The sequence below is a fragment of the Pan troglodytes genome, chromosome 7 (assembly GCF_028858775.2).
Source record: "Pan troglodytes isolate AG18354 chromosome 7, NHGRI_mPanTro3-v2.0_pri, whole genome shotgun sequence".
NCBI classification, from domain to species: Eukaryota; Metazoa; Chordata; class Mammalia; order Primates; family Hominidae; genus Pan; species Pan troglodytes.
In genome coordinates, this window is record NC_072405.2 from 90,083,672 (window position 1) to 90,107,948 (window position 24,277).

Here is a 24,277-nt window from a genome sequence, read left to right on the forward strand (position 1 = left end):
TGTTATCTTTCCTTCATTTATGAAGCTTAGTTTGGCTGGATACAAAATTCTTTTCTGATAATTGTTTTTGTTTAAGGAGACTAAAAATAGGACCCCAATCCCTTCTAGCTTATAGGGTTTCTGCTGAGAAATCTGCTGTTAATCTGATAGGTTTTCCTTTACAGGTTACCTGATGCTTTTGCATCACAGTTCTTAAGATTCATTTTGCCTTGGCTTTAGATAACCTGGTGACTATGTGCCTAGGCAATGATCTTTTTGTGATGAATTTCCCAGATGTTCTTAGAGCTTCTTGCATGTGGATATCCAGATCTCTAGCAAGGCCAGGGAAGTTTTCCTCGATTATTTCCCAAAATATATTTTCCAAACTTTCTCTTCTTCCTTGGGAACACCAATTATTCTTAGGTTTAGTCCCAAACTTCTTGGAGGCTTTGTTCATTTTTTTTTAATTCTTTTTTCTTTGTCTTTGATGGATTAGATTAATTCAAAAGCCTTGTCTTCAAGCTCTGAACTTCTTTCTTCTGCTTGTTTGATTCTACTGCTGAGAGTTTCCAGTGCATTTTGCATTTCTCTAAGTGTGTCCTTTATTTCCAGAAGATGTGATTGTTTTTTGTTTATGCTACCTATTTCACAGAAGAATTTTCCTTTCATATCTTGTATCACGTTTTTGATTTCTTTAAGTTGGAGTTCACCTTTCTCTGGTGCCTCCCTGATTAGCTTAAGAATCAACGTTCTGAATTCTTTTTCTGGCAATTCAGAGATTTCATCTTGGCTTGAATCCATTGCTGGTGAGCTGGTATGATCTTTTGGGAGTGTTAAAGAAACAAGTTTTGTCATGTTACTAGAATTGTTTTTCTGGCTCCCTCTCATTTGGGTGGACTATGTCAGAGGGAAGATCTAGGATTGAAGGACTGATCATATTCTTTTGTCCCAGGGGATGCTCCCTTGATGTGATGTTCCCCCTCTTCCCCTAGAAATGGAGCTTCCTGAGAGGCAAACTGTAGTAATTGTTTTTGCTCTTCTGGGTCTAGCCACCCAGTGGAGCTACTGGGTTCTGGGCTGGTACTAGGGAGTGTCTGCAAAGAGTCCTGTGATGTGATCTATCTTCAGGTCTTGCAGCTGTGAATACCAGCACCTGTTCTGGGGGAAGGTAGCAAGGAAGTAAAGTGGACTCTGTGGTTTTGTTTTTGTTTATTGCGCTGGTTTTGTGTTGGTTGGCTTCCAGCCAGGAGGTGGTGCTTTCAAGAGCACATTAGCTGCAGTCCTATAGGGAGGATGCATACTTGCCCTAGGAACCCCTGGTTAAGTGTTCAGGTTTCCCAGGTGGTGGGCAGGGACATAGAGCTCTTCAAAGATTATGACCTTTGTTTTGGGCTACCAGGGTAGGTAGAGAAAGACCACCAGGTAGGTAGCGATAGGCGTGTCTGAGCTCAGACTCTTCTTGGGTGGGGCTTGCTGTGGCTGCTGTGGGGGATGGGGGTGTGGTTCCCAGGCCAATGAAGTTATATTTCCAGGGAGATTATGGCTGCCTCTGTTGAGTCATACAGGTCACCAGGGAAGTGGGGGAAAGTTGTCAGTCACAGGCCTCACCCTGTTCACATGCAGCCCACAGTCCCAAAGGCCAACCTCACTCTCACCAGAGCCCTCCAACAGCACCGAGTGTATTTCCAGGAAGCCTGTGACCAGGGCTGAGAAGTTGCCCCAGACCACGAGCCGCCCCATTGAGAAAGCAAGCAGACTCACAGTTTTTTGGCACCTCAGGGAGCCTGCAGTGGTGATCCAGTTCCTTCAAAGGGTCTGTGGATTCTCTCAGCTTTCCTGGTATGTCCCTGTGGTAGTTCTTGAAGCAAAAGTCTGTACACTGCTCTGTCCATTGGAGCAGGAGCTGCAAGCTAGTCCTGCCTCTAGCTGTGTTCTTAACCACTGTGTTATATTAAAAAAGAATTAGAGAAGGAAAATTATATTCTGATCTATTTTTGAATATTACAGAACTCAAGTGCTATGGTCTGAATGTTTGTGTACCCCTAAATTTATACGCTGAAATCCTAAATCCCAAGTTGATGGTATTAGGAGGTGGGACCTTTAGGGAGGTGATTAGGTAATGAGAGTAGAGCCCTCATGAATGGGACTAGGGTCCTTATAAAAGAAGCCAAAGAAATCTCATTTTCCCCTTCTACCAAGTGAGGATGCAGCCAGAACATGCCATCTATGGACCAGGAAACCAGCCGTCACTAGAAATTGAATCTGCCACACCTTGATCTTGGACTTCCCAGCCTCCAGAACTGTGAGAAACAAATTTCTGTTGTTTATTAGCTATTCAGTTTATTTTTGTTTTGCTGTAACAGCAGCCCAAATTTACTAAAATATCATTTTGTTTTATTTTTCCCTCTCTTATGGTTGTTTTAAAATCGTTTTCAAATCTAACAAGTATACTGTTTGCTGAAATGATTATTTTGCCTTCCTTCTTATCAGTGTAGTTCAACATTTTCTGTTATGAAAATAAAAAGCACTCATAATTTTTGCATAGTAGAGAAATTATATTTATTGAGGAATAAATTTTATAACAAGTTGTATTATCACAAATCTCTAAAAATAACAACGCAGTTTTTAAACTCGTATTTTGTGAGTTGGAGCCTGGCAACAAAACAACAATAACAACAAACAACAACAATAAACAAAAAACCACTTAACACAAACATTTCTAGGCTGAAAAAGAGAAGAAGTTGCCAAGTGCAGGGTTTTTTTTTCAATCATGTTTGGAAATAAATTCCAACTTACAGAAAAAGTTGCAAGAATCAGAATGTCTCAAAGAAAACACATATACCTTTTACTCAGATTATTGTTAAATTTTACCTCATTTACTTTATCAATTGCTCTTTCTCTATTTGTGTGTATCAGATTATTGTTAAATGTTACCTTATTTGCTTTATCAGTTGCTCTCTTTATGTATGTTTGTGTGTACTGTTGCACATGCAAATGCACACAAATATATGTTTCTGAATTTTTTGAGAGTAGATTGCATACGTTATGGCCCGTTACCTCAAAATACTTTATTGTGTATTTTCCAAGAATAGGGATATTCTTTTACTTAATCAAAGTATACTTCTTATCTGATTGACTGTCTATATTCCAATTTGCCAGTTGACCTAACATTGTCCTTTGGAGCACTTATGTTACCTCTGGTACAGAATCCAGTCTAGTATTACTTACTATGTTTAGTTGTCAGGTGTTTTTACTATCATTTAATCTGAAACATTTCCACAACCTTTCTTTGTCTTCTATGACATTGACATTTTTGAAGAATTCAGTCAAAACCCCCTGTTGTTTCTGGTTGTTGTTGTTACAGTGATGTTGTTTCCTTCTCAGTGGGTCACATTTGAAGGCACATGTTGAACATCCATCCTTTATTGGTGAGGTTAATTTTGATAACCTAGTCAAGAGGTTGTCCATTTTTTTCCATCGCATGGTTACTATTCTTTCCCCAGAAACTAACAACAATCTGTGAGGAGATACTTTAAGCCCAGACTAATATCCTAATATCCTGCTCCTAATCGAAATTTCCCCCTAGCTTTAGCATTGGTTGATAATTCTTGCCTGAGCCATATTTACTGTGATGATTGAAAAATGATGGTTTTCCAATTCCAGAACTCCTTCCACTCACATTTAACACTGGTCCATGACGTTCTATTGCAAAAGAGAAACCCTCTCATTTGTGTGTCTGTCTATCTATCTATCTATCTATCTATCTATCTATCTATCTATCTGTCTATCTATCTATCATCTGTCAGTCATCTACCTATCTATCGATTATCTATCATTATATCAGTATGGATTCATGGATTTCTATTTTTTCCCAATGGAATTGGGAATTTATTTAATTTTTTTCTCAATTATCTTGTTATTTATTTTTCTCAATTATTTTGCTCTCAAATTGGCTCAAGTTTGGCCAGTGGGAGCCCCTTCAAGCTGGCTCTATGTTTTGGCAATATACCTCTATTTTTTTTTTAACATTACTTTCTGGCATAACAAGATATTTCAAGCTCATCTTGTTCCTACCTTGCCCTTGCTTTGGAATCATCCATTTTTCCAAGTAGCCTTGGTTCCTTTTAGTGGCAAACTATATTAGACACGAAGATCTGAGTGCTAGGTATATTCATTTCTGCTGAGGTGTTTTTGTGTCTAAGCTATTTTGGCAGATAGGATTAGTAAATATATGCATGTGTATACACACACGCACATAAATACATGTGTATTATCACACACATATATGCATGCAGGCATGTGTATGCAATTATAATACATATAAACGTACATATACATGGTTTAGAAATTATGAATTTATATCAATTCTATTCCAATTCCACATGGTTCTTTCTTCCCTTCCCTCATTTCATATTTGTATATTTGTTTTTCCATAGTGAACATCCTGACTCCCATCAACATCAACATGTTTTCTCATTTGCTCAATCATATAATACATCTGAAATAGTTTTATTATTACTTGGGCACAATGCAATGGTCCCCCGTTCCTGCCTGTCAACAATTACTGGACCTAATGATATGACTAGTTATGTATTTAAAATAAAGGAACTCCTATGTTTACAAAAAGTCTTGTACAAAAATATTTGTAGCAGCTTTATTCATAGCAGCCGAAAATTAGAAATAGCCCAATTGTCTTAATAGTAGAATGGATAAACTGTGATATATTCATACAATGAAATAGTACTTGGTAATAAAAAGAAACAAACTACAGCTGCATGCAACAATGTGGATGTATCACAAAAACATGATGCTGAATTTAAAAAAGGCAAACAGAAAAGAATGCATGATGTATAATTCCCTTCATAAGAGCAGGTAAAATTAATCTATGTGATAGAAACCAAACCACTACTTGCTTTTGGTAGAGGTGGAACAGAAAAGGACACTGATTGGGAAGGGACAGAAAAAAAATGTACTAGGATTAAGAAAATGTTTTGTGTCTTGAGTGGGATGTGAGTTATGTTTAACTCACATTTACCTGTCTATAAATTATCTGTCTATAAATTATCCATTTTTACTTAACTGTCTATAAATTTAACTGTCTATAAATTATCCATTAATTTTAAAATGTTGGCTGGAGTAGAGGCTACCTCTTTTAACTGAGACTACAATTCTTTACATTATAATAGCCCATTCTCCTAGCTTGCCTCATTTCTGATGCTCCTTCCCCATAACTCCTCTGGCCCCTGTCAGCATTTGAGTTTGCTACCCTGATCAATACTTTGATTTCATTTTACTAAGAAATTATATCCTTTTTATTATCATTTCAAATATACAAAGTTCAACATAGATTAGAATTTTGTAGTTAATTGAATGACATCATCAACTGTTCGTGTCTGGCCAATATATATGCTTTGATGTAATAATGACATGCATGCACATTGAAAATGTTTAAATAACACTGACTTTTAGATTAATTCTCAGTTTAGGCCTTTGCATATCTGATATATTAAGACAAAAGCAAAAACAAATATTTGCAGTGTATTCAGTTTTGTCAATGGAAGCAATTGATTTCCATCATTAAATGATCAAAAGCCACTTCAATGAGGAAATGATTTTTCAGACCTTCTCATAGATTCTGGTGCACACCACGCCCTTCATTTTACATTCCTTAAAAAAGAGAGAGGTTAATTGAGTATCTCAAGTTCAAACCAGAGAACAGAAAATTTGTAATAAAAATAGAAATTCAAAATAAACTCATAAGATTAATTTAGAAAGGAATAAAATATCAGTATGTCAGTCTCCAGTAATTCAGAATTATGACCATTGAAATAGAAGAAACAATTTAAAAGTTGATCTACGTTACTGTAAAGGAATTTTTTTAAGTGGCAAGTTTTTATGTATAATTCATTTGCATTTAAATCTAATAAGACAGTGGTTTTCAAAAATGTCTACATATTTGCATTACCTGGGGAATATTTAAGTATAGTGATGGTTCCTCCTCCCCCAAGAGATTTACACTGAATTATCTGTTTGGAGGCCTCCATATTGGTATTTACTCCCCAAGTAAATCTGTTGTGCAGCAAGGGCTAAGAACCACTGTACTAAAGAAAGAAACATTCGGAAGAGTACATGAATCTATTTACATTCAATGTATGTGTTAATTAGTGAACATAAAGCCTTAACCCTAAAAAAAAAAAATCATCAAAGGTCATCACATACAACCTTTGTCATTATTTTCATCTGCCAACTAGAAGTCTCCAATGAGCTCAGCTTGCTTTATTGACATGATTGATTCTAAGTTACTATGGGCTCTTGAATGCAAAATTGTGGGATATCTGCAAATAGTCTACAAATGACTTTGCAAATAGTCTACAAAATACACCTTGCAGAGAGTGTTTTGCTTTTAAAATTTAGACTTGCTTTCTTCTTTGTGAGCCCAAACTAGTAAGATTTACCTATACTTTCTTTAACCTTACTACCATTTTTAGGTATTTTTATTTGTAAAATAACAAATGGCTTTTTTTATTTCTAAAATCTTGGGTCAGTACTTGAAGATGAGTCTGTAATAGTTTAAATATCACTGAAGCATTAATTCTTACTTTATTCTTAGTCATTTTTATCCATTTATATTCCAAAGAACAAAGAATATTTTGAAAACAATATAATCAAATTATTTATATAGCATTATTTCTCTATTTAGAAGTAAAAATACTCTTACCGCTACCATTTTCCCATTCACTAGCTTTCTCTTTATGGTTGTCTCTTTGCCATCCCATCTCTGCACTTGATTCAGTGATCCTCTCTGCAGGGTTACGATGCTCTGCAAAGACAAGGTCATGCAATTGACTTGCCTGAAATTTGTTGATCAAAGAAGCAGTTCTTTCAGTATGGAACCATTTTCATAATAGATACAGATGTCTCAGGAGGTACACTCCTTTTCAACAGAATTGAGTCTACCCTTTTACACTAGCAGGAATATTCCTCTCTCTCAAGCAGCCCACTGGGCCAACTTTGAAGAGAAACCTTAAAGATTACCTTGGTCTTTCTATTGTCAGCTGTGGTTTCTTCAAATTCCTGGCCTAGCTTGAAGGAGATCTCTGTATTTTTAAAGGTACTTTCAGTTCGTATAGTTATAATGTCTCCTTTCTTGCTGATGATCACAGTGGGTTTGGCCAAATTTCCCAGTTTTCTGGTGGCTAACCCCACACCTGAAAATTAAGATAGTGTTAGAATTATGTTGACCAAGAGAGCATAGCCAAAGAGACTGTGGTGGCCACATCCTAGGCTCAGTGGTGCCCCAGGTGAGTTAATGGCAGGTAATATCACTTACTACTAAGCATCTCCTCCCATGTTTCACTCCTAATGGAAATACATGCCCAGGACTCAAACATTTTAGGTTTTGTTGTTCCAAAAGTAAAGTCTGCAGATTTTCTTTTTTTTTTTCTTTTTCTTTTTTTTTTTTTTTTCTTTTTGAGACGGAGTCTCGCTCTGTCGTCCAGGTTGGAGTGCAATGGAGCAATCTCGGCTCACTGCAAGCTCTGCCTCCTGGGTTCACTCCATTCTCCTGCCTCAGCCTCCCGAGTAGCTGGGACTACAGGCGCCGCCACCACGCCTGGCTAATTTTTTGTATTTTTAGTAGAGACGGGGTTTCACCGTGTTAGCCAGGATGGTCTTGATCTCCTGACCTCGTGATCTGCCCTCCTTGGCCTCCCAAAGTGCTGGGATTACAGGCGTGAGCCACCGCGCCCGGCCAATGTCTGCAGATTTTCAAGAGTAAAAGTTTCCAGCTGAAATAGCTACTGCAAGTCATCCATTTTTATCACATCCAATCCTATTCCCCATTGAAAATTACTAATTATAGATTTGCATAAATCATTCTAGGGATTTTAGTTTGTATGTACAAATACTATAGATATATTTTTAAAATGAGACTATAGCATATATGTATTGTTCTATGATATTTTCCCTCAATACCACATTATGGATATGGAGAAGTATTCCCCTCATATTTTTGATAGAATTTCACTTCTGAAATTTTGTGGCTTCTATATCTAGCTGGTAGGAAAAAAACTATCCATCTAACTTTGAGATCTATACTATTATAAATGATCATAGAGAAATAAAATATTTTTTAAAAAACTCTTCTACATTTCAAAAATGAAACAAAATTAGACTCTTAAGTTTATTACCATTATTACCAAGACTATAAAATATGTGGAAAAGGGAAAATGTAAAATAAAAAATATATGAAAGAAAAACTAGTTTTCCAGGAAGTCTCAATGGTTGAATAACTTTTTCCAGTTAAAAAGATCTCAAACATTTATATACTGAATAAGAAGTTAAGTGTTACAGCCAATAAACTATAAACTATATTCTTTCTTCAAATTCTGATTAATCTTTTGTTATTTTATACAGTTTAGGACAATGTTTTTCAAGTTAAATCATAATCTCTGGGGCAGAGCCTGAGAATTTATATTTACCAAATCCCAAGGTGTTATTTTGCATGCTAAACTGGAAAACAGTGGAATTAGAAAATCCTTCACTGAGACTTTCTTTTATTTGGCTTCTTCCTCAGCTGTAAAGTGAAGTCTTTAAATCTAACCGATCTCACAGTATGAATTGATCCCCATAAGTTCTCTTACTGTTCCAGGCAACAATGACATGACTTTGCTCATTTTATCTAAAATAGAACATTTTATACAAGCTTTCTGAACAGTTAAGTAAAGCTGTAGGCACTTTGACAAGCACAGCAAACTCGGGTCACTGGCATCACTCTTTGTTGTATTTATATAGTTCTGAAAATTCCCAAAGACTCTTCATATCTATTGTGTTTATATCGATGAGACATACTCTAGAAATAGTATAAAATAAAGTTGTTGTAACTAATGACTCGGTTTTCCATCTTCACTCACTGCTCCAACTCCAGAAACGTCTGATGTTAGCGAAATTGAGTTTGAATTCACTGCCATAACTCCAGTTCTTTTTCTCTCAGTAACTTCCCTAGACTATGAACACGGTATTTTAGGAAGTATTTTTGTTTTTCAAACTCTCTGTATCTACATGATTGTGTAATAAAGGACAACCTAGAGGTAGAGAGAAAAAAAGTTAGTTTAGCTAAAACTTAAATTTTTAAATTGAGATTTTCTAGGATTTGCAATATATTCAATTCCTTATTTTATGAACACTTTAGTTGCTATGAACGTAGCTCTCAGAAAAGCCAGAAAATGGGTTGACCATGCTTTTAAGCTTTCTCTCCTCTGGACCTGCAACCAAAATTCTCTTGGTATGAAATTGCCCTTGAAATCAGTGGGCGTTCCATGCATTTAAGCAGCTCTCTCATTTAAGTTAATTCTATTAAAAATTACCACAAATAAAATTCAAATAAATTGTCTGAATGACACAACAAAAGATTAATCCTAAAAGAGGATTGTACTGCAGCCTTGCAAACCTCCCCAGTCTCCTGTTAAAAGTAGTAGATGAAAATGTCATGTAGCTTTCTTAAAAAGGAGCTTTTCAGCAGAACAACAGAAAGCATTTCTTACCCAGAGCTTTCATGTAATCGTCAAAGTTCTCACTAGAGACAAGTTTCCAGGTGCCCAGGAATTTGTTGCTCATCGTGATAGGTGAGAGCTCAACACAGTTCTAAGTGGGATTCAGAAGACTCAGATAAAATGCTGAGGCCTCAGAAGATTCTTTTCAAGGATGCCCAAAGCGTGTGACTCTTACAGAGACCCAATGGGGAAAGGCAGTGTCGGGACTAAGCAATGAATGGCTCTTCAATGGCCAGCTGCCCGCCCAATAGGATAAAAGAAAACCCCACATAATACTTCCCTTTGTCTCCAAAAAAATTTATAAAATGAATGAGATTACTATTTGAGTCTTCAAAAATTTTTTGATCAATCTTACATTTATAAGAAGGCTTAGGCCCTTCATGCTTTGGAAAAGACTGCATGAATTCTGTGATCATGAATGAATGTGTGTGTGTTTAGGCATGTCGGTCACTCTCAATCCTGAGTCTGCACAATTAAGAATTCTTATTGAAAGGGAAGAAAAAGAGGAAAATGTCTGTAAGTATTATGATAACAGTCTCAAATATGTTGTGGGAGAGAAATGTAGGGGAGCAGTGTGAGGAAGTATTCATAGGTAAGAAGGCTTGGCATAGTTCGCATATCCCAGGCAGGCAGAGTAGGCAGACAAAGAAGTCAGTCTATTGCAGCAGAGCACAGAAATTGTATTCATGTGTTGAAACAAGAAGTAGCACTATAACATGTTCTTTGAGCACAACAAAGATTTTCAGCTAAAAATACTTAAAATCTGAACTAAGCAGGTTCCTGGATACTATAACTATTTGTGTTTAAGTCATTTAAAATGAATCTACAATTTTATAAAGAGGATTTTCTATAGAAAGAGTACTAATTTATATTGACAACTCACTATGGGCCAGACACTGTGCTAAATGCTTAATACGGGTGATCTCATTTAATTATATCACTAATTCCAAGAGTTAGGAACTATTATTATATCCATTTTACCAATGATAAAAGTGAGCTTGGGGACATTAGGTAAATTGCTCCCAAAAGTTGAATAAGGAGAGGACAGGTTTGAACCCAGCATTGCTGCCAGTGCCCGGGTTCTGAACCATGATCTTACCCTGCTTCTATTATACTATACCATACATGCTACATGCACAGAGGCCCTGGCCAGAGATCACCTGATGCTGATAGCACCACGATTAGCTAGAAACACTCTCGCTCTTCTCAAAAATCAAGAGAGGTAAAAAATCAAAAGATCCAGCCTACTATATTACATCAAAGCCCCAGTCTTTGGCCAAGGGGAACAAATGTAAATCCACTTAGAACATAAGTGTTGCTCTTGAGAATCTCTGATTACTGCTATATCTTTCCTAGCAGGTTTTTTTGTTTGTTTGTTTTTGTTGTTGTTTGTTTGTTTGTTTTTACCTTAGCATTAATTCTGGCTGGAGACAACTGATATTACCAAGTTCTATACATTTAGTAAACAGGTTGGCACTGTTTACAACAACAAAAATATGATGAATTTGCTCATAACAGGTAGAATTATTGGCAACAAGGGCTCAAGAAACCCAGTCGCATAGCTGTGACATAACTATTGCAGTTATGTAGTTAGAGTTCAAGCTGAGTAAAACATGTGAAATCATATACAGTGGGCTGAAGTTTCATTTACAATCCCAGTGCCTGAATAGCTCAAGGTGGGAAAGAAATAGTGAATAGGAAAATTCCTCAGCTAACCAACTAACCCAATCCTAAACCCAAGAGAATGTAACTGGAGGGAGTACTGGGATAGAAAAAACAACTGTGAAAGAAAAAGCTTTTGATTAGTGGATATGTTATTTTATTTTCCAAAACACTTTACAAAAATGATGATATCACTTGTACCTTCAAAACGTTTTTTTTGTTGTTGTTGTTAGCTGTACACAAGGAGTACAGCATTCAACATTTAGGTTTTCTGCCTAAATAAATGAAGGACTCTCAAACCCTCATACTAGAGCTGAGACCTTGTATTCAGTGGGACTGCTACAAGAAAGCTGTGTGAATTTTAAGCTGACTCTGTATTGCACATAGGAACAGCAGTGGAGTTTAAAACATAAACATTGAGCCACATATTTCCAAGAGAGAAAACTTATAACTTTGAAGCAATATTAGACCAAGAGAAAAATTTTCTACTTAAGGCTTATCAGCAATTGTACCTGACTGCTATTAATAGAACTGACCAGACGAGTTTGGACCATGATGGGATTCTGAGGCCAATATATGGGCCAAAGGCACAGATCAAAGCAATGAGGGAAGACCCAGACTGAACTAGGCCTGAAACATTACATCACTCCTAGCTAAGAAAGTCATCAATGTCCTAACAAGAAAGAATGCATAGAACCACATTATAACTAGATGTATATATTTAGACTGAACTGCATGTTTGTAAAATACATATAGTCTCTCTATGATGTGTATTCAGTTCTTCTCTCTTCAACAATTTATTGTCCATGTAAATTCTCAAGATACAGCAAGTTATTTGACTCATACACTGAAAGGAAGATCCAAAGGTCCAAACAAAATAAATAAGGAAAGCTTACTCTATATAACAAACCATGTAAGTGTTCCTTATAGATTGTCTTCAAGCTAAATCCAATTATATATTTGAAAAAGAAATAAGATAATCAATCATTACATAGCAAATGAACAAAGAATTCCTGACCCTCCACTTGGATGCCAAAGATCCAACTCAACTTTTGCTGTTTATTCAATTGCAAAAATTGAGAGCTTTTAAGTGCCAAGCACTGTTGAAAGTGCTGGTTAAACATTATTGAATCAAATTCCTTGCCCTCATGGAACTTACATTCTATTCATGATCTGATAAAGGCTTGAAGCAAGAAGTATTAATTGTAATGAATTTGAAATTATTTGTAATAATAATTGATATTGTGATAATAATTGATGACGAGAAGCATACCATAGAATACCAAGATAAATAATCAACTTAAAAGGGTCACTTAAAAAATTGTGGGTTCATAGTAGGTGTATGTATTTATGGGGTACATGAGATGTTTTGGTACAGGCATGCAAAGCATAATAACCACATCATGGAAGATGGGGTATCCACCCCCTCACACATTTATCCTTTATGTTACAAACAATCCAGTTTTACTCTTGCTTATTTCTAAATGTACAATTTAATTATTATCGACTATAGTCACCCTGTTCTGCTATCAAATACTAGGTCTTATTTATTCTATTTTTTTTGTAACCATTAACCATCCCCACCTCCCTCCTACTCCCCCACAATTCCTGCACTACCCTTCCCAGCCTCTGATAATCATCCTTCTACTCTCTGTCTCCATGGGTTCAAATGTTTTGATTTTTAGATCTTGTAAATAAGTGAGAACATGTGATATTTCTCTCTCTGTGTCTGGCTTATTTCACTTAACATGTGCTCCAGTTCCATCCATATTGTTGCAAATGACTGAATCTCATTCTAAAAAGTGTCATTTTTAAATAAATAGTTGGGAAGAAAATAAAAATAGAACTTAGAACTTTCACTTCTAGCCATGATAGATGAGGAAATTAAACTCACTTCCTCAACTGTAAAAAGATGAACAAAATTAGAAAAAAAAATCTTCAAGGCATCAGAGAGATAAAAAGGCAGAGAAAAGCTAAGGGCTTAGGACTTGGGAAAGAGAGGCAAGTCCAGAGAGACAAATCTCATATTTGGAGCTTCTGCTCCTCTAGGGATCTATGAATTCCGCAAGAGGCAGGTTAGAGGTGAAAAATCCAAGGAACATTTATGACAATGCTACAGGGTTAGGGGAAAAGTGAAGAAGAATCCTGGTTAATCATTACATTTTGTCTTGGGACTCCTTTGCAACATAGGATTAAGGATAAGCTCCAAATATACCTGTGCTAATATAAAGTCAATTCTTAAAATTAAATTAATGTGATCTGGGATAGCTAGTGAACCGAGCTACTAGTCAGAAATGAACATAAACCCTCTTCAGAGAAAGAAGATAATGTCACCCGAGGTCTAAATTTATTTATATAATTTTTATATACATTGCTAATCAAAAATAAATAGAACAAAAAGAGAAAATATACTTAAAAGCTAAAAGAAACAATGGACAATAGAAGTAGATAATTCATAGAGCAGATAATAAAAACAAACATGATAGAAAATATCAACAAACCCAAAAGCATTTTAATGACTAGTAAGATCGATAAACTTTTAGGAAGATGGATTAAAAATAGAGAAGACAAAATTATTGAACACAGAAATGGAAAAAAGCAGATTAATATATCCTACAGATATGAAAAAGATCATAACAATATTATAAACTACTTCATGTCAATAAATTAAAATTTTTTAAATAAAAAAATTTAAAAGAGACTTACAGGTTTCTTAGAAAACACAGTTTATCAAAAATGATGCAAGAAAAAGTAAAAATCCTGAATACTCCCAAATCTATTAGCATTAAATCCATATTTAAAATCTATCTCACAAAGATACCCTATGCCCATAGGCTTCACCAATGAATTTTTACAAATATTTGAGGAAAAAATAATACCAATGTTACACAAACTCTTCTAGAGAATAAAAAAGGTCCTAGTTTCTAGGTTGCCTCCACCAAGATCTCTGCACATGTCATTCTCCTTTCCGGCAATACCTCCCTTCGTCTCTTTCCCTGTAATATGTAATCACTCCCACATGTTTAATCCTTAATTCTCAGCTCAATCATCCTTTCGGACCTTTAGAGCGACATTCTCTTGATATTAACTCACCCATCTTTCCTAAAATTTTCTTTACCATGCATATCATCATTTAACAGTTACTGCAATGGCAATGTTTATAAATTTTGAATATAACTTGATAAATAGCTTAACTGACGTCTTGATTCCATGCGATCAGGGACAATGCGTGATTTTGCTCATGTAGTATCCCAAGTGCAAAATACCATGCATGCCTACAGTAGGTAATGAATAACCATTTGTTGACTGACTGAATGAAGGAAATAGAAAATTTTCTACTTACAAGGGTTTTTGTTTGCATCGAATCAGATAATAAATGTTATGAAAGCATCAAAAACTAGTGCTTATGATCAGTAGTAGTATTCTTCTAAACTTCTTTCTCCCCTCTCCCTCCCCTGCCTTCTCTTTCTTTTCTTTTTCTGGAGACACAGAAAGAGCAAGACTTGGGATATAACTAAGTGACACTCATTCCTTCATTTGGTCTTTCCTTTAGTCAGCAGTAAAAGCAGGCAATTGTTTCCATGTTCAGTATGACATAATCTTATTATGATACTAGGAAAGTGCATGTAAGATGATTCTAAGATTCATTGTACAGTATCTCACAAGCATAAATGCAGACAATTATTCAACATATATTTGTTGAACTATGATAGTACTAGAGATAATATGATGAGTGAAATAGCAACAGCTCCTTCCCTTATGAGCCTTATACTCTAGTTAGGAAGACAGACATTAAGTAAACAATCAAGACACATGATATCCAATTATTTCTTTTTGTCATTTGCAGATGGATACTGTGAAAATGCCATTAAGAGCCCGCTGACCATTACTATCTAGGCAGATACCTTATGAAATTTCTTAGACACCATCATGAGACTAATGATCTGATTTATCTTTAGGAGTCAGCTACTAGAGCAGCCAGTACCTTCCCCAGACAGCTATTTAGCAGGTGACAATGGCACTTCAGGACGGATAACCTCCTCTTCCATGTTTCAAATAAGTGTTTTGCTCTAAGTTTAACAATGTCAAATTAAAATTACTTTCTTAATGCAAACCATTTCATGCAACTTCCTCAGCTACCAGTGGGTATTTGGTCTTTTGGTTACTATGGTGACAATTGCATTTATGCAGCCCCAAAGGTAGTTAATAGTTTTTCTTTACTGTTGAATGGCAACAAAGAGAGGAAAGAAGTAGTGTGTGATTTCTCTAAACAATTCAATTAGCGGTTTTTGTTTGTTTGTTTGTTTTTTGCTAGAATCTAACACACCGAGGCCTCTTTTCCAAAGGCTAATCTAAGATTTCACATCATTATTGCTAATAGAACACCTGAGAATTGGGGTTACTCACTCACTGGGGAGTAAATAGAAGACAAGATTTCTGCATCTGAGTTTCTTTCTCTGGTCATCATAACATAAACTGAGTTTTCCCCATTTTCCTACTCATTTGCATTTTGTCTTAGAGAAAAGGTGATATTAACACTTTCCAGATACAGGACATCCAAGTAGATTGTACTTCAGGTATTAGCACAAAGAGCTGTGGGAGACACTTTTCAGGATTTAGCCATTTGCTCCATATTGCTATAAAAAAAAGGAATCCCTTAAAAATAATTCACTTGCAAAACATAGTGAAAAATGTGTGTGTATGTGCTTAGCTTGATTTCATCAGGAGAAAACACAAACTCAAAAATTCAGGTGATTTTCTAATCATGTGGTATCCAGGTAGCCTACTTTGTGTTCTACTTTATTTCTTTGATTGTGTCTTACAATTTTTTTTGAACAATTAAGATGGTATGATGGCTTGAAAGTATAATTCACATACGAACTTTTTACATCTATATATATATTTCAGACTAAGTAAAGTTAGATCAGAGAATCAATTAAATTCATGTTTAAACAGTGGTGTTTTTTTTTAAATTCATGCCAATCCATTCCTTATTTCCTCAAATAACTGAAAACTAGTTTTTTTTTTTTCAGTTAAATTCCAGCTTATAACATGTTCATGACTGGAGATAAACTGTAAGAATGACATCTCTTAAATTTCACACTTATTCGGAGAAATATTAGCTGCTGTAATACACTCCAGGATTTCAGTGGCTTATCCTGGAAGTTTATTTTTTGCTTGATGTCCAGTCCAGTATAAGTGCTCCTGGCCTATGGGTAGCTTTTCTCCATGAGGCGACTCAGAGGCCTTGGATCCATTTATCCTGTGCCTCCACCATGACCTCAGGTTTCAGAGTCCTCTCCTCCAAGCAGGCAGGCACAGATTTCCTTGACCCAGAAGTGGCACATATCACTTCTACTCATTTTCTAATGCAAAATTGTCATAAGGCCCCAGGGAGACAGGGGAGGGACTGGGCAATGCAGTGCCTGGCTGACAGACTCTTTCTAGCAACAATGCTATAATATGGAAGCGTAACCCCAGATTTCTACTGGGTAATTAACCATCTCTGTCACAGTGGCTTTCAAATTGTGGTACATCGTGTTCTGACATTATTTCTTAATTTAGGAAGACAGAATGTGATAGTGAATTTGGAGTAAGTTCTCATTTAGCTTTGTCACTTACTATAATAAATGGATTTCATATGGGCTGAAGTTTTATTATCTGTAAAATATTGATTATTTTGAGGATCAAGAAAGATAACTTTTGGGAAATTGTTTTGTAATTTCTGTCTTGAAAGATATTATTTTTAATAAGCATCTACTCATATTCAAACTCTGTTTTACAAAGTAAACTAGAATCCATATTCCCTGCTCATTTTTCTCAATTAGTTGCTCTAAGCTTACCTCTGCTGAGACCCTCTTGATCTCTTTGTCTGCTCACTGTTTCAGTGCACATGCTCAACAATTACATTGTTCCTACTCTTTGCATTCTAATTTCCTTATAACCTCAGAAGGGGATCTGGAAAAAATGAGAAGACCTGAGGGATTTTCTGTGTCAGTCCTTTTGATAAGGCTTCATTTACTCTCACAACCCTGAGAAGTAGATAAGTCTCCATTTTGCAAAGGAGAAAACTTAAGTGATTAAGCAGCTCATGCTTGCTCGTGTAGCTGCCAATGGCAGAAGCAGTATTCCAGTCCAGGTCTGACTGGTCCTCCAACCCCATTCCATTCACGGCATGCATCTCTGGGTCAACAGGTGAGTTCCATTCTATGAGCAGGGCTGGTAGTTAGATGGTCAATCCCCACCTTCCTGGAAAAAGGGACACAAGGGCCTGGATACCAAACTCCAAAATGAATAGACTATATTTTTGGACTAAATGTTCAGGATAGAAATCATAAGAGTGTATGTTTTGGGACTAGACTATGTCCTGATACTTCATCCTAATGTTTCATCTACTTTTGGTTACTATCTTTGGGATAGTCCATTCTCTTTTTATAGCCAGTGAAGAAAAGCATGTCCATTATGTTTATTGGATTTTTGTGCAAAAAGTATAAAAATTAAATACTACTAAAAATGTTTAAAACAAATTAATTTTAATTTTAATAATAAATTATATTAATGACTTATTTTATTATATTAATACTATGTAACATAATATAATATATAATTAACAATATAAATGTTTATTATATTAACATATAATAAAATATAATGTATAATTGTCTCTATATTATATATTAGTGTAATCATTTAATTTTTACTTAATTAAATTAATTTCTTTAATTAATTAATTTTAATAATATTATTCAGTAATTTATTAATAGTGTTAAATAGCAAGGAAAATCTGGTGAATGATTCTTGACTCATATATTAATAATGGCATTAGTATGATTGATCTTTAAATCATTAATACTTTCCTACAAACTTCAGTGTGGATTTGACATACAATAATATAAATATTCAGAATAAAATATATTTATAAATTATATATTATAAAAATATGTATAAATATTCTGAATATCATATTCTGAATTATATTATTTTGCACACACTGAAGTCCTTTAGGAAGGAGGAGGACATGGCATGCTGGGATGACCGTCATTGCCCACATCCAGCAGCTGCGTAGCCAGCACCAAGCCCATCACTTCTGGCCACAGCTGAAATCTCACAGGTCTTCAGGGTTTCATGTGACAACCCTAGTTTCTGAATATAAATATTATATTCTGAATATTTATATTCTGATTATTTAATATTTATATTTTATTTATATTTATACATGAGAGAATAGAAACTTCTCTCACTTATTTTATTTTAAACCTGCTTAGAAAGTAAACAAATAATGGCTTTACATTAACTCACTATAATGAAAAGTCCCTCTTTCATTATCTTTCTTCTATAATAAATCTAATACAACATAACAAATATCATGTTATCATTTACTTAGAGATAGATGATAATTTGTGAAGGCAAGTCAGATGTACCAAGAGATTGATTATATGAAAGTTCTTAATAAAGACAATGATTCTAAGTATACCGTTTAATGTATTTTTAAAAGAAAATTTTCACATGATTTGACTGAAATTAAAAGGATTCATGTTTCAAGATGACTCTGCTACATCAAATATAAAAGGGAAGTTGTGAACACCCTACCTAACTCTGATGTTTTCTAGTCCCTAAGACAGCATCAGATGCACAGTGATCACCGAGAAGAACTTGTGGATGAGTGAATGAATGATTTCCTCAGGAGTAGTATCTTTGGCTCCACCTACTAAAATACTCAACATAGGGGTTTGTTTCTTATTCAGGCTCATTGTAGTTTGAGCTTTGACATATATGAAAAGAGAAATACCTTGAAAATTAGGAACAGCATTATTCTTTTCTTAATCGTGCCTGTGTAAAGTCAAAGATTTAAGTGAGTAAGTGCTTAGTGCTTTTTAGCATAATTTCTTCTTCCTAACAGTTGTGGAAAACTCTCTGACCCTGCTCTGAGACGTCACTAAAGCAGCTGTCATTTCCATCTCCCTTGCAGAGGCTGATTGAGGAGGCATTGGTGCATGTTCCCCTTTGTGCAAGACACCACTTCTGGGGCTGAACACCATCTTGACTTCTGGAACACACACATGGTTACATTTTGTACACACTCAAGTCCTTTAGGAAGGTGGAGGACATGGCATGCTGGGATGACCATCATTGCCCACATCCAGCAGCTGCGTAGCCAGCACCAAGCCCATTACTTCTGGCCACAGCTGAAACCTCAGATGTCTTCAGGGTTTAATGTGACAACCCTAGTTTCTTTCCTTGGCCAGGGATTCAGTTCATGTCTCAACCCCATGTTGTAGTCCTTTTGTTCATTACCCTTCAATTTCACCCTTACTAAGGTGCCAGTAACCCCCAGTTTGCCTCGAGCAGTCCCAGGTTATGCCTACTCTCCAGATGTAATTGTTAATAGTGCCCCTTTTCAATTTTAATTTCTCGTCCAGTTTGGATGACAAATTACATGGACATTCTGCTCTAGTGAATAGACATGACTCTAAGGACTTACATTTGACCAAATACGATCTATGTTTCAGTTTAAGGCACAAAATGATTATTTACAAAATTCCCCCTCTTTCTTTCTCCTTTTCCCACTGCTATAGGTACCCACAGCATTTTAGGCTTTGTCCTTTAATTTTACCTCCATTAGGCTGTTTTACCCTAAGCCCTGAGAACATCAATTTCTACCAACAGCCTTTGGTGAAACTATTAACGGACTGTGTGTAGCTCTAACAATTACATTCTTAACTAGACATTTAGAAATTCAGGACTGGCATTTAATAAAATGTCATACAGCAAAGGCTAAGTTGTAAACAGTTGTGACAGATGCACCAGCCTGATTATTTTAAATGGATTTATGGAGAAATGAGATGACTCTTTTAAATGCTCTTTTATAGCAACTTATCCACAGTGTATGACATCCAGTCTCTATTTAGTGCTATCTATCTGTCTGTATCATCATCATTTAATCTATGTATCTGCTTTAAGTGGGCCACACTTCTGAAAAAATAAAAAAATCAGCAATGTTGGTTTTTAGAATCTGCGCTGCCTAGGAGATCACCTGAATTTCCACAAGGCTTTGATAGAATGCCTTAACCTAAATGGAATGGGTCCTTCAGTGAGAGCTCAAGGACAGTGGAAGTCAGGTGGGCAGAGGACAGAGGGGAGTTTGGTGCTGTTACAATCACACCACAGGCAAGTAGCTTCTTGCCTCATCAATTCATTGGTTTGTTCCTAATCCTCATTATTAAATAGCTTCAAAACTGCACTTAATTTGATGCTTTTATTAAGCAAATTTATATTGAGACATTTTTTAAAAATCACTAGCCCTGAGGCATATCTTCTTCAGGTACCAGTTCTTTGTCAGTGAACAAGTTTTCATTGCTGTGGACCTTTCTTCACACCTTTTCGTAGATTCTGGTGCTGACAATATTATTCATTTTACATTCCTAAAAGCAAAGAGGAATCTATTAGAGTTGGTAGATAGCAGGCTAAACTTGCCCTGCCCCTTTCTCCTCAGACCAAACCCTTAATTCAGGATGCAAAAACAATTGAGTAACTTGAAAGGCATGTATCAAATAGGAACATATAAAGACTTCAATTTAAAGAAAACTTACCACTACCATTTTTTCATCCACAATTTTTCTTTTGATTGTTGTCTCTTTGCCAAGCCATTTTTGGACGTGAATCATTGAGCCATTCTCTAATATTATGGTGCTCTATAAATGCATAAAGAAATCAGAAGTAGCAACTCACTACCTTCTAACCTACATGAGACCACATATCTACTTTTTAATTTCTATTTTGAAATTCTTTTCTTAAAATCCTCACTTCTGTTGTCATGATGTAGTACTATCAAACTAGAAGAAGTCTCAAGAGATTATTCAATTAGTGCTCTTTCCTAGGCAAACAATGCATAAGCTATTTGTGTTTAGTTGTTTCTTTCTATGTGCTCTTTCATATAATGACAAAGAGATAAGAAAAAATGAAATGAAAACAATTTGAATCTTTTAGCCCTATTGTTAACCATCAAAATAATTAGCAAAAGGATTAACTTTAGAGATGTGCGACTATTAACAGAACAAGCCCAGACAGACTGGGTGATAAATCAAATTACAGTAAACCATGCCTAACCACCTTCTAACTTTTTCCTGATTGTTGAACACCAGGAAGAATTAGTTCTGACCTTTACTTTCCGGTTGTCTGCTGTGGTTTCATCAAATTCTTCCCCCAGCTTGAAGGAGATCTTAGTGTCCTGGAAAGAACTTTCTGTTCTTATGGTCATCATTTTCCCATCAACACTAATAGTTACTGTCGGTTTCACTAACCCTGCCATGTTCCGGGCTGCGAAATTCACTCCTATAAGACAGAGATAGCCTTGGACCTTATTAAGACATTGTTAACAATCACTCTGGAAGTCAATTTTCAAAGAATGCTTACTTTACCTATTTTGAAATTTTGGATAATGTATAGTAACTTATTTTATGTTTTCTGTGATATCAGGGCTGAGCTAGATCCTCCCAGTCATAAGGTATATATGTGACATTTTGAAAAGCTAAATTCACTCTCTGAGACTATTACACTTCCTCTAAAATGTAAATTTGTATGGTGCCTTTCAAGAGATCAAATGCTTACACTTCACCTTGTGGAGTGTTATGACAACCTTGTGGGTGCGGAAGGAGTTTGACTTAGAGCCTGGCCCTGTGGTTTGGTTGGGAATTTCCCATTGTCAAACTTGACTCCTGCAGTTGGTGGGCAGAAGAGCTGACTCCTTCTCTGTCCTGATATCAAACTCCATTTCACATTTAGATTGTGGAACTGATATGACACATCTTACTGTAGAGAAGCAGTGTTAGACATTTGCATCACAAAGAAGAGTGAGATGGTTAAAACCCAGGCTCTAACTTGGCCACTTGCTAGCTTGGGCATATTGTTTACCTCTCCTAACCTTCAGTTTTCTCAATAGTAAAGTGTGGATAACTGTATACTTAACCTCGCAAGTTTTTTGTTTGTTTGTTTGTTTGTTTTTTGTTTTGAGACAGAGTCTCGCTATGTTGCCCAGGCTGGAGTGCAGTGGCACAATCTCAGCTCACTGCAACCTCTGCCTCCCAAGTTCAAGCGATTCTCCTGCCTCAGCCCCCCAAGTAGCTGGGATTACAGGCACATGCCACCATGCCCAGCTAATTTTTGTATTTTTAGTAGAGATGGGGTTTCACCATGTTGGCCAGGCTGATCTCGGACTCCTGACCTCAGGTGATCCACCTGCCTTGGCCTCCCAAAGTGCTGGGATTGCAGGCCTGAGCCACTGTACCCAGCCAGCGGATGTTTTAAAAGGTTAAATGAAAGGGGTTAGCATGGTACTGGCACATAGAAACTGCTCAGCTGTTATTCTTGCTTGTATTATGCCTAAACCCAGCTCCCAGTCAACACAAGTGCTATTCTGGCCATAAGGCCCAAGTTTTTTATATAACCCCCCAATTTTTATTCAAAACAAGTGAGTCTATAAATCTATGAAGAGACAGAAAAACTTGTTTCTTATGACCCTCTGAGAAAGTGAATATTGACTACATCAGAGGAACAAATATTACATTTATAAGCACATTGACTTATTATGGGGATAAGGCATTGTTATTTCATTGTCTAGAATGAGTAAACATAATTAATAATTGTAAGCATCCATTAAGCATGTTATGTAAGTTAAAAAAAAAGTAAAGATAAGAAAGTCCTTGGCTTTGTATACAGTTTACTACAAGGGAGGTTTCTCTTAATTAAATATGAAAAATATGAAATAATTGCTGTTCTCATTAGTAAAGAACAGTTTAGCTATTATACACCCAAGTCATTATAATTAATGTGTAACTAAATGACTTGAGTTAGAGATTAAAGGATTGGTAGGATTTATAATTCTGAGGAATATCCAGTGGTGAGACATTCAATGAGTAAAAATGTTCTGTTTCTTCGGATTTGTAATTCTTCAAAATCATGTTTATAAAATATCTCTCACATGTATGAGAACTCTAAAAATTAACCAACTAGAAATTTTGTTAGTTGATACTGCTGTTTTAAAGCTATAACTTAAAGCAAACCTTGAAACAAATTTAATTGATCAATTTAATTGTAGGTAGTGATTACTGTCTATAAATTTGAAGCTGGGAAAAATGTTATTAAATGAAATGACCAAGATAAAATGAAATTCTATCTAGAAGTTAGGTGAAGTATTTTCAAAAAGGATAAACGGGCTTAAATATGTGGATCATGACTGGACAGAGGTGTCTGTGGGCCTAGTCTTCCAAAAAGAGACAATTATTACTAGTAATTTAAAAAAGCAAAAGTAGAAGCATACATTATGTTAGTCTATATACCCTAGGATCACAAAAGGAAGATAATTGTAGGAAAATTCATGGTAAAGTACAAACCCAATCACATCACAAAATGCTTTGCCAATTTCCAAATTAGTAATGGTATTTCTCACCCAGTTCTTTCATGTAATCCTCAAAGTTTTCACTGGAGACCAGCTTCCAGGTTCCCAAGAAGGGCTCAACCATCATGGAACACTTGCTGAGAAGAGCCACTCGTAATTGAAAACCAAAGAAATATAGGCATTACGGTGCTGCCAGTAGTTTAATTTAAAGAGCGTCTTCATCACGTGACTCTTCTGAAATGGCCAATGGGCAACAGCAGCAAGACTAAAGATTCTAGGCACCAGCATTTGACTCATTTTATTTACCTCCAAATTAAGAGACAGAAAATTAGCATGTAAAATTAAATTCTGGTCAATGATTTTAGCTTCTAGCAAAAAGATTTACACCCAAGTCACCTGACAAATATTACTTGTGGAACGGAGACAATCTTCAATAGACATCAGCTTTTTGAACAATGAATACTGAGTCAACCCTGAAGGAATATCCTGACAAATTGATAAACACCTGGCTGAGATGTTTTCCTACCTAAGACAAGAAATCCTTGCTTGGTCCAACTCAGCTGTTTTTTGTTTGGGTAAGTCACAGTGCTCAAACATCCTCTTCATTAAAATAATATCTTCCCTTCCCTTCCTTACAGGGTTGATGGGTTGATATTAGTTAATGTAACTAAAATGCCTATAATTGCTTGGA

The 24,277-nt window shown here is 35.8% G+C and overlaps 2 protein-coding genes and 1 long non-coding RNA gene across 3 annotated transcripts; 1 reads left to right on the forward strand and 2 right to left on the reverse strand.

The window, feature by feature from the left end:
• The first annotated feature begins 1,497 nt into the window (after positions 1–1,497).
• Positions 1,498–20,194, forward strand: LOC134810884 (uncharacterized). The gene is made up of 3 exons (XR_010159621.1): positions 1,498–1,818; positions 2,179–2,281; positions 19,162–20,194. It is a non-coding gene; the product is annotated as an uncharacterized LOC134810884 (long non-coding RNA).
• PMP2 (peripheral myelin protein 2) lies at positions 2,522–13,092 on the reverse strand. The gene is made up of 4 exons (XM_001168277.6): positions 9,522–13,092; positions 7,015–7,187; positions 6,698–6,799; positions 2,522–5,646 (listed from the first exon to the last, which is right to left on the reverse strand). Exons 1-4 carry the CDS (start codon positions 9,592–9,594, stop codon positions 5,596–5,598), a joined length of 399 nt encoding a protein of 132 aa, XP_001168277.1. The 5' UTR covers positions 9,595–13,092; the 3' UTR covers positions 2,522–5,595.
• A 369-nt stretch (positions 20,195–20,563) lies between the features above and the next one.
• Positions 20,564–23,785, reverse strand: FABP9 (fatty acid binding protein 9). Its single transcript, XM_063816120.1, has 4 exons — positions 23,638–23,785; positions 21,352–21,524; positions 20,783–20,884; positions 20,564–20,614 (listed from the first exon to the last, which is right to left on the reverse strand). The coding sequence occupies exons 1-4, from the start codon at positions 23,711–23,713 to the stop codon at positions 20,564–20,566; spliced, it is 402 nt and encodes a 133-aa protein (XP_063672190.1). The 5' UTR covers positions 23,714–23,785.
• Between the last annotated feature and the right edge of the window lie 492 nt (positions 23,786–24,277).

What these genes read in the sequence shown, in the direction of transcription:
- PMP2 (XM_001168277.6), bottom strand. Translation starts at nt 9,594, where the DNA reads ATGAGCAACAAATTCCTGGGCACCTGGAAACTTGTCTCTAGTGAGAAC. An exon ending in CGATTACATGAAAGCTCTGG is followed by an intron (nt 7,188 to 9,521) that starts GTAAGAAATGCT and finishes CTTAATTTTCAG; the next exon opens with GTGTGGGGTTAGCCACCAGA. An exon ending in CTGACAATAGAAAGACCAAG is followed by an intron (nt 6,800 to 7,014) that starts GTAATCTTTAAG and finishes TTGTCTTTGCAG; the next exon opens with AGCATCGTAACCCTGCAGAG.
- FABP9 (XM_063816120.1), bottom strand. Translation starts at nt 23,713, where the DNA reads ATGATGGTTGAGCCCTTCTTGGGAACCTGGAAGCTGGTCTCCAGTGAA. An exon ending in CAGACAACCGGAAAGTAAAG is followed by an intron (nt 20,885 to 21,351) that starts GTCAGAACTAAT and finishes ATGCATTTATAG; the next exon opens with AGCACCATAATATTAGAGAA. An exon ending in TGGATGAAAAAATGGTAGTG is followed by an intron (nt 20,615 to 20,782) that starts GTAAGTTTTCTT and finishes CTTTGCTTTTAG; the next exon opens with GAATGTAAAATGAATAATAT.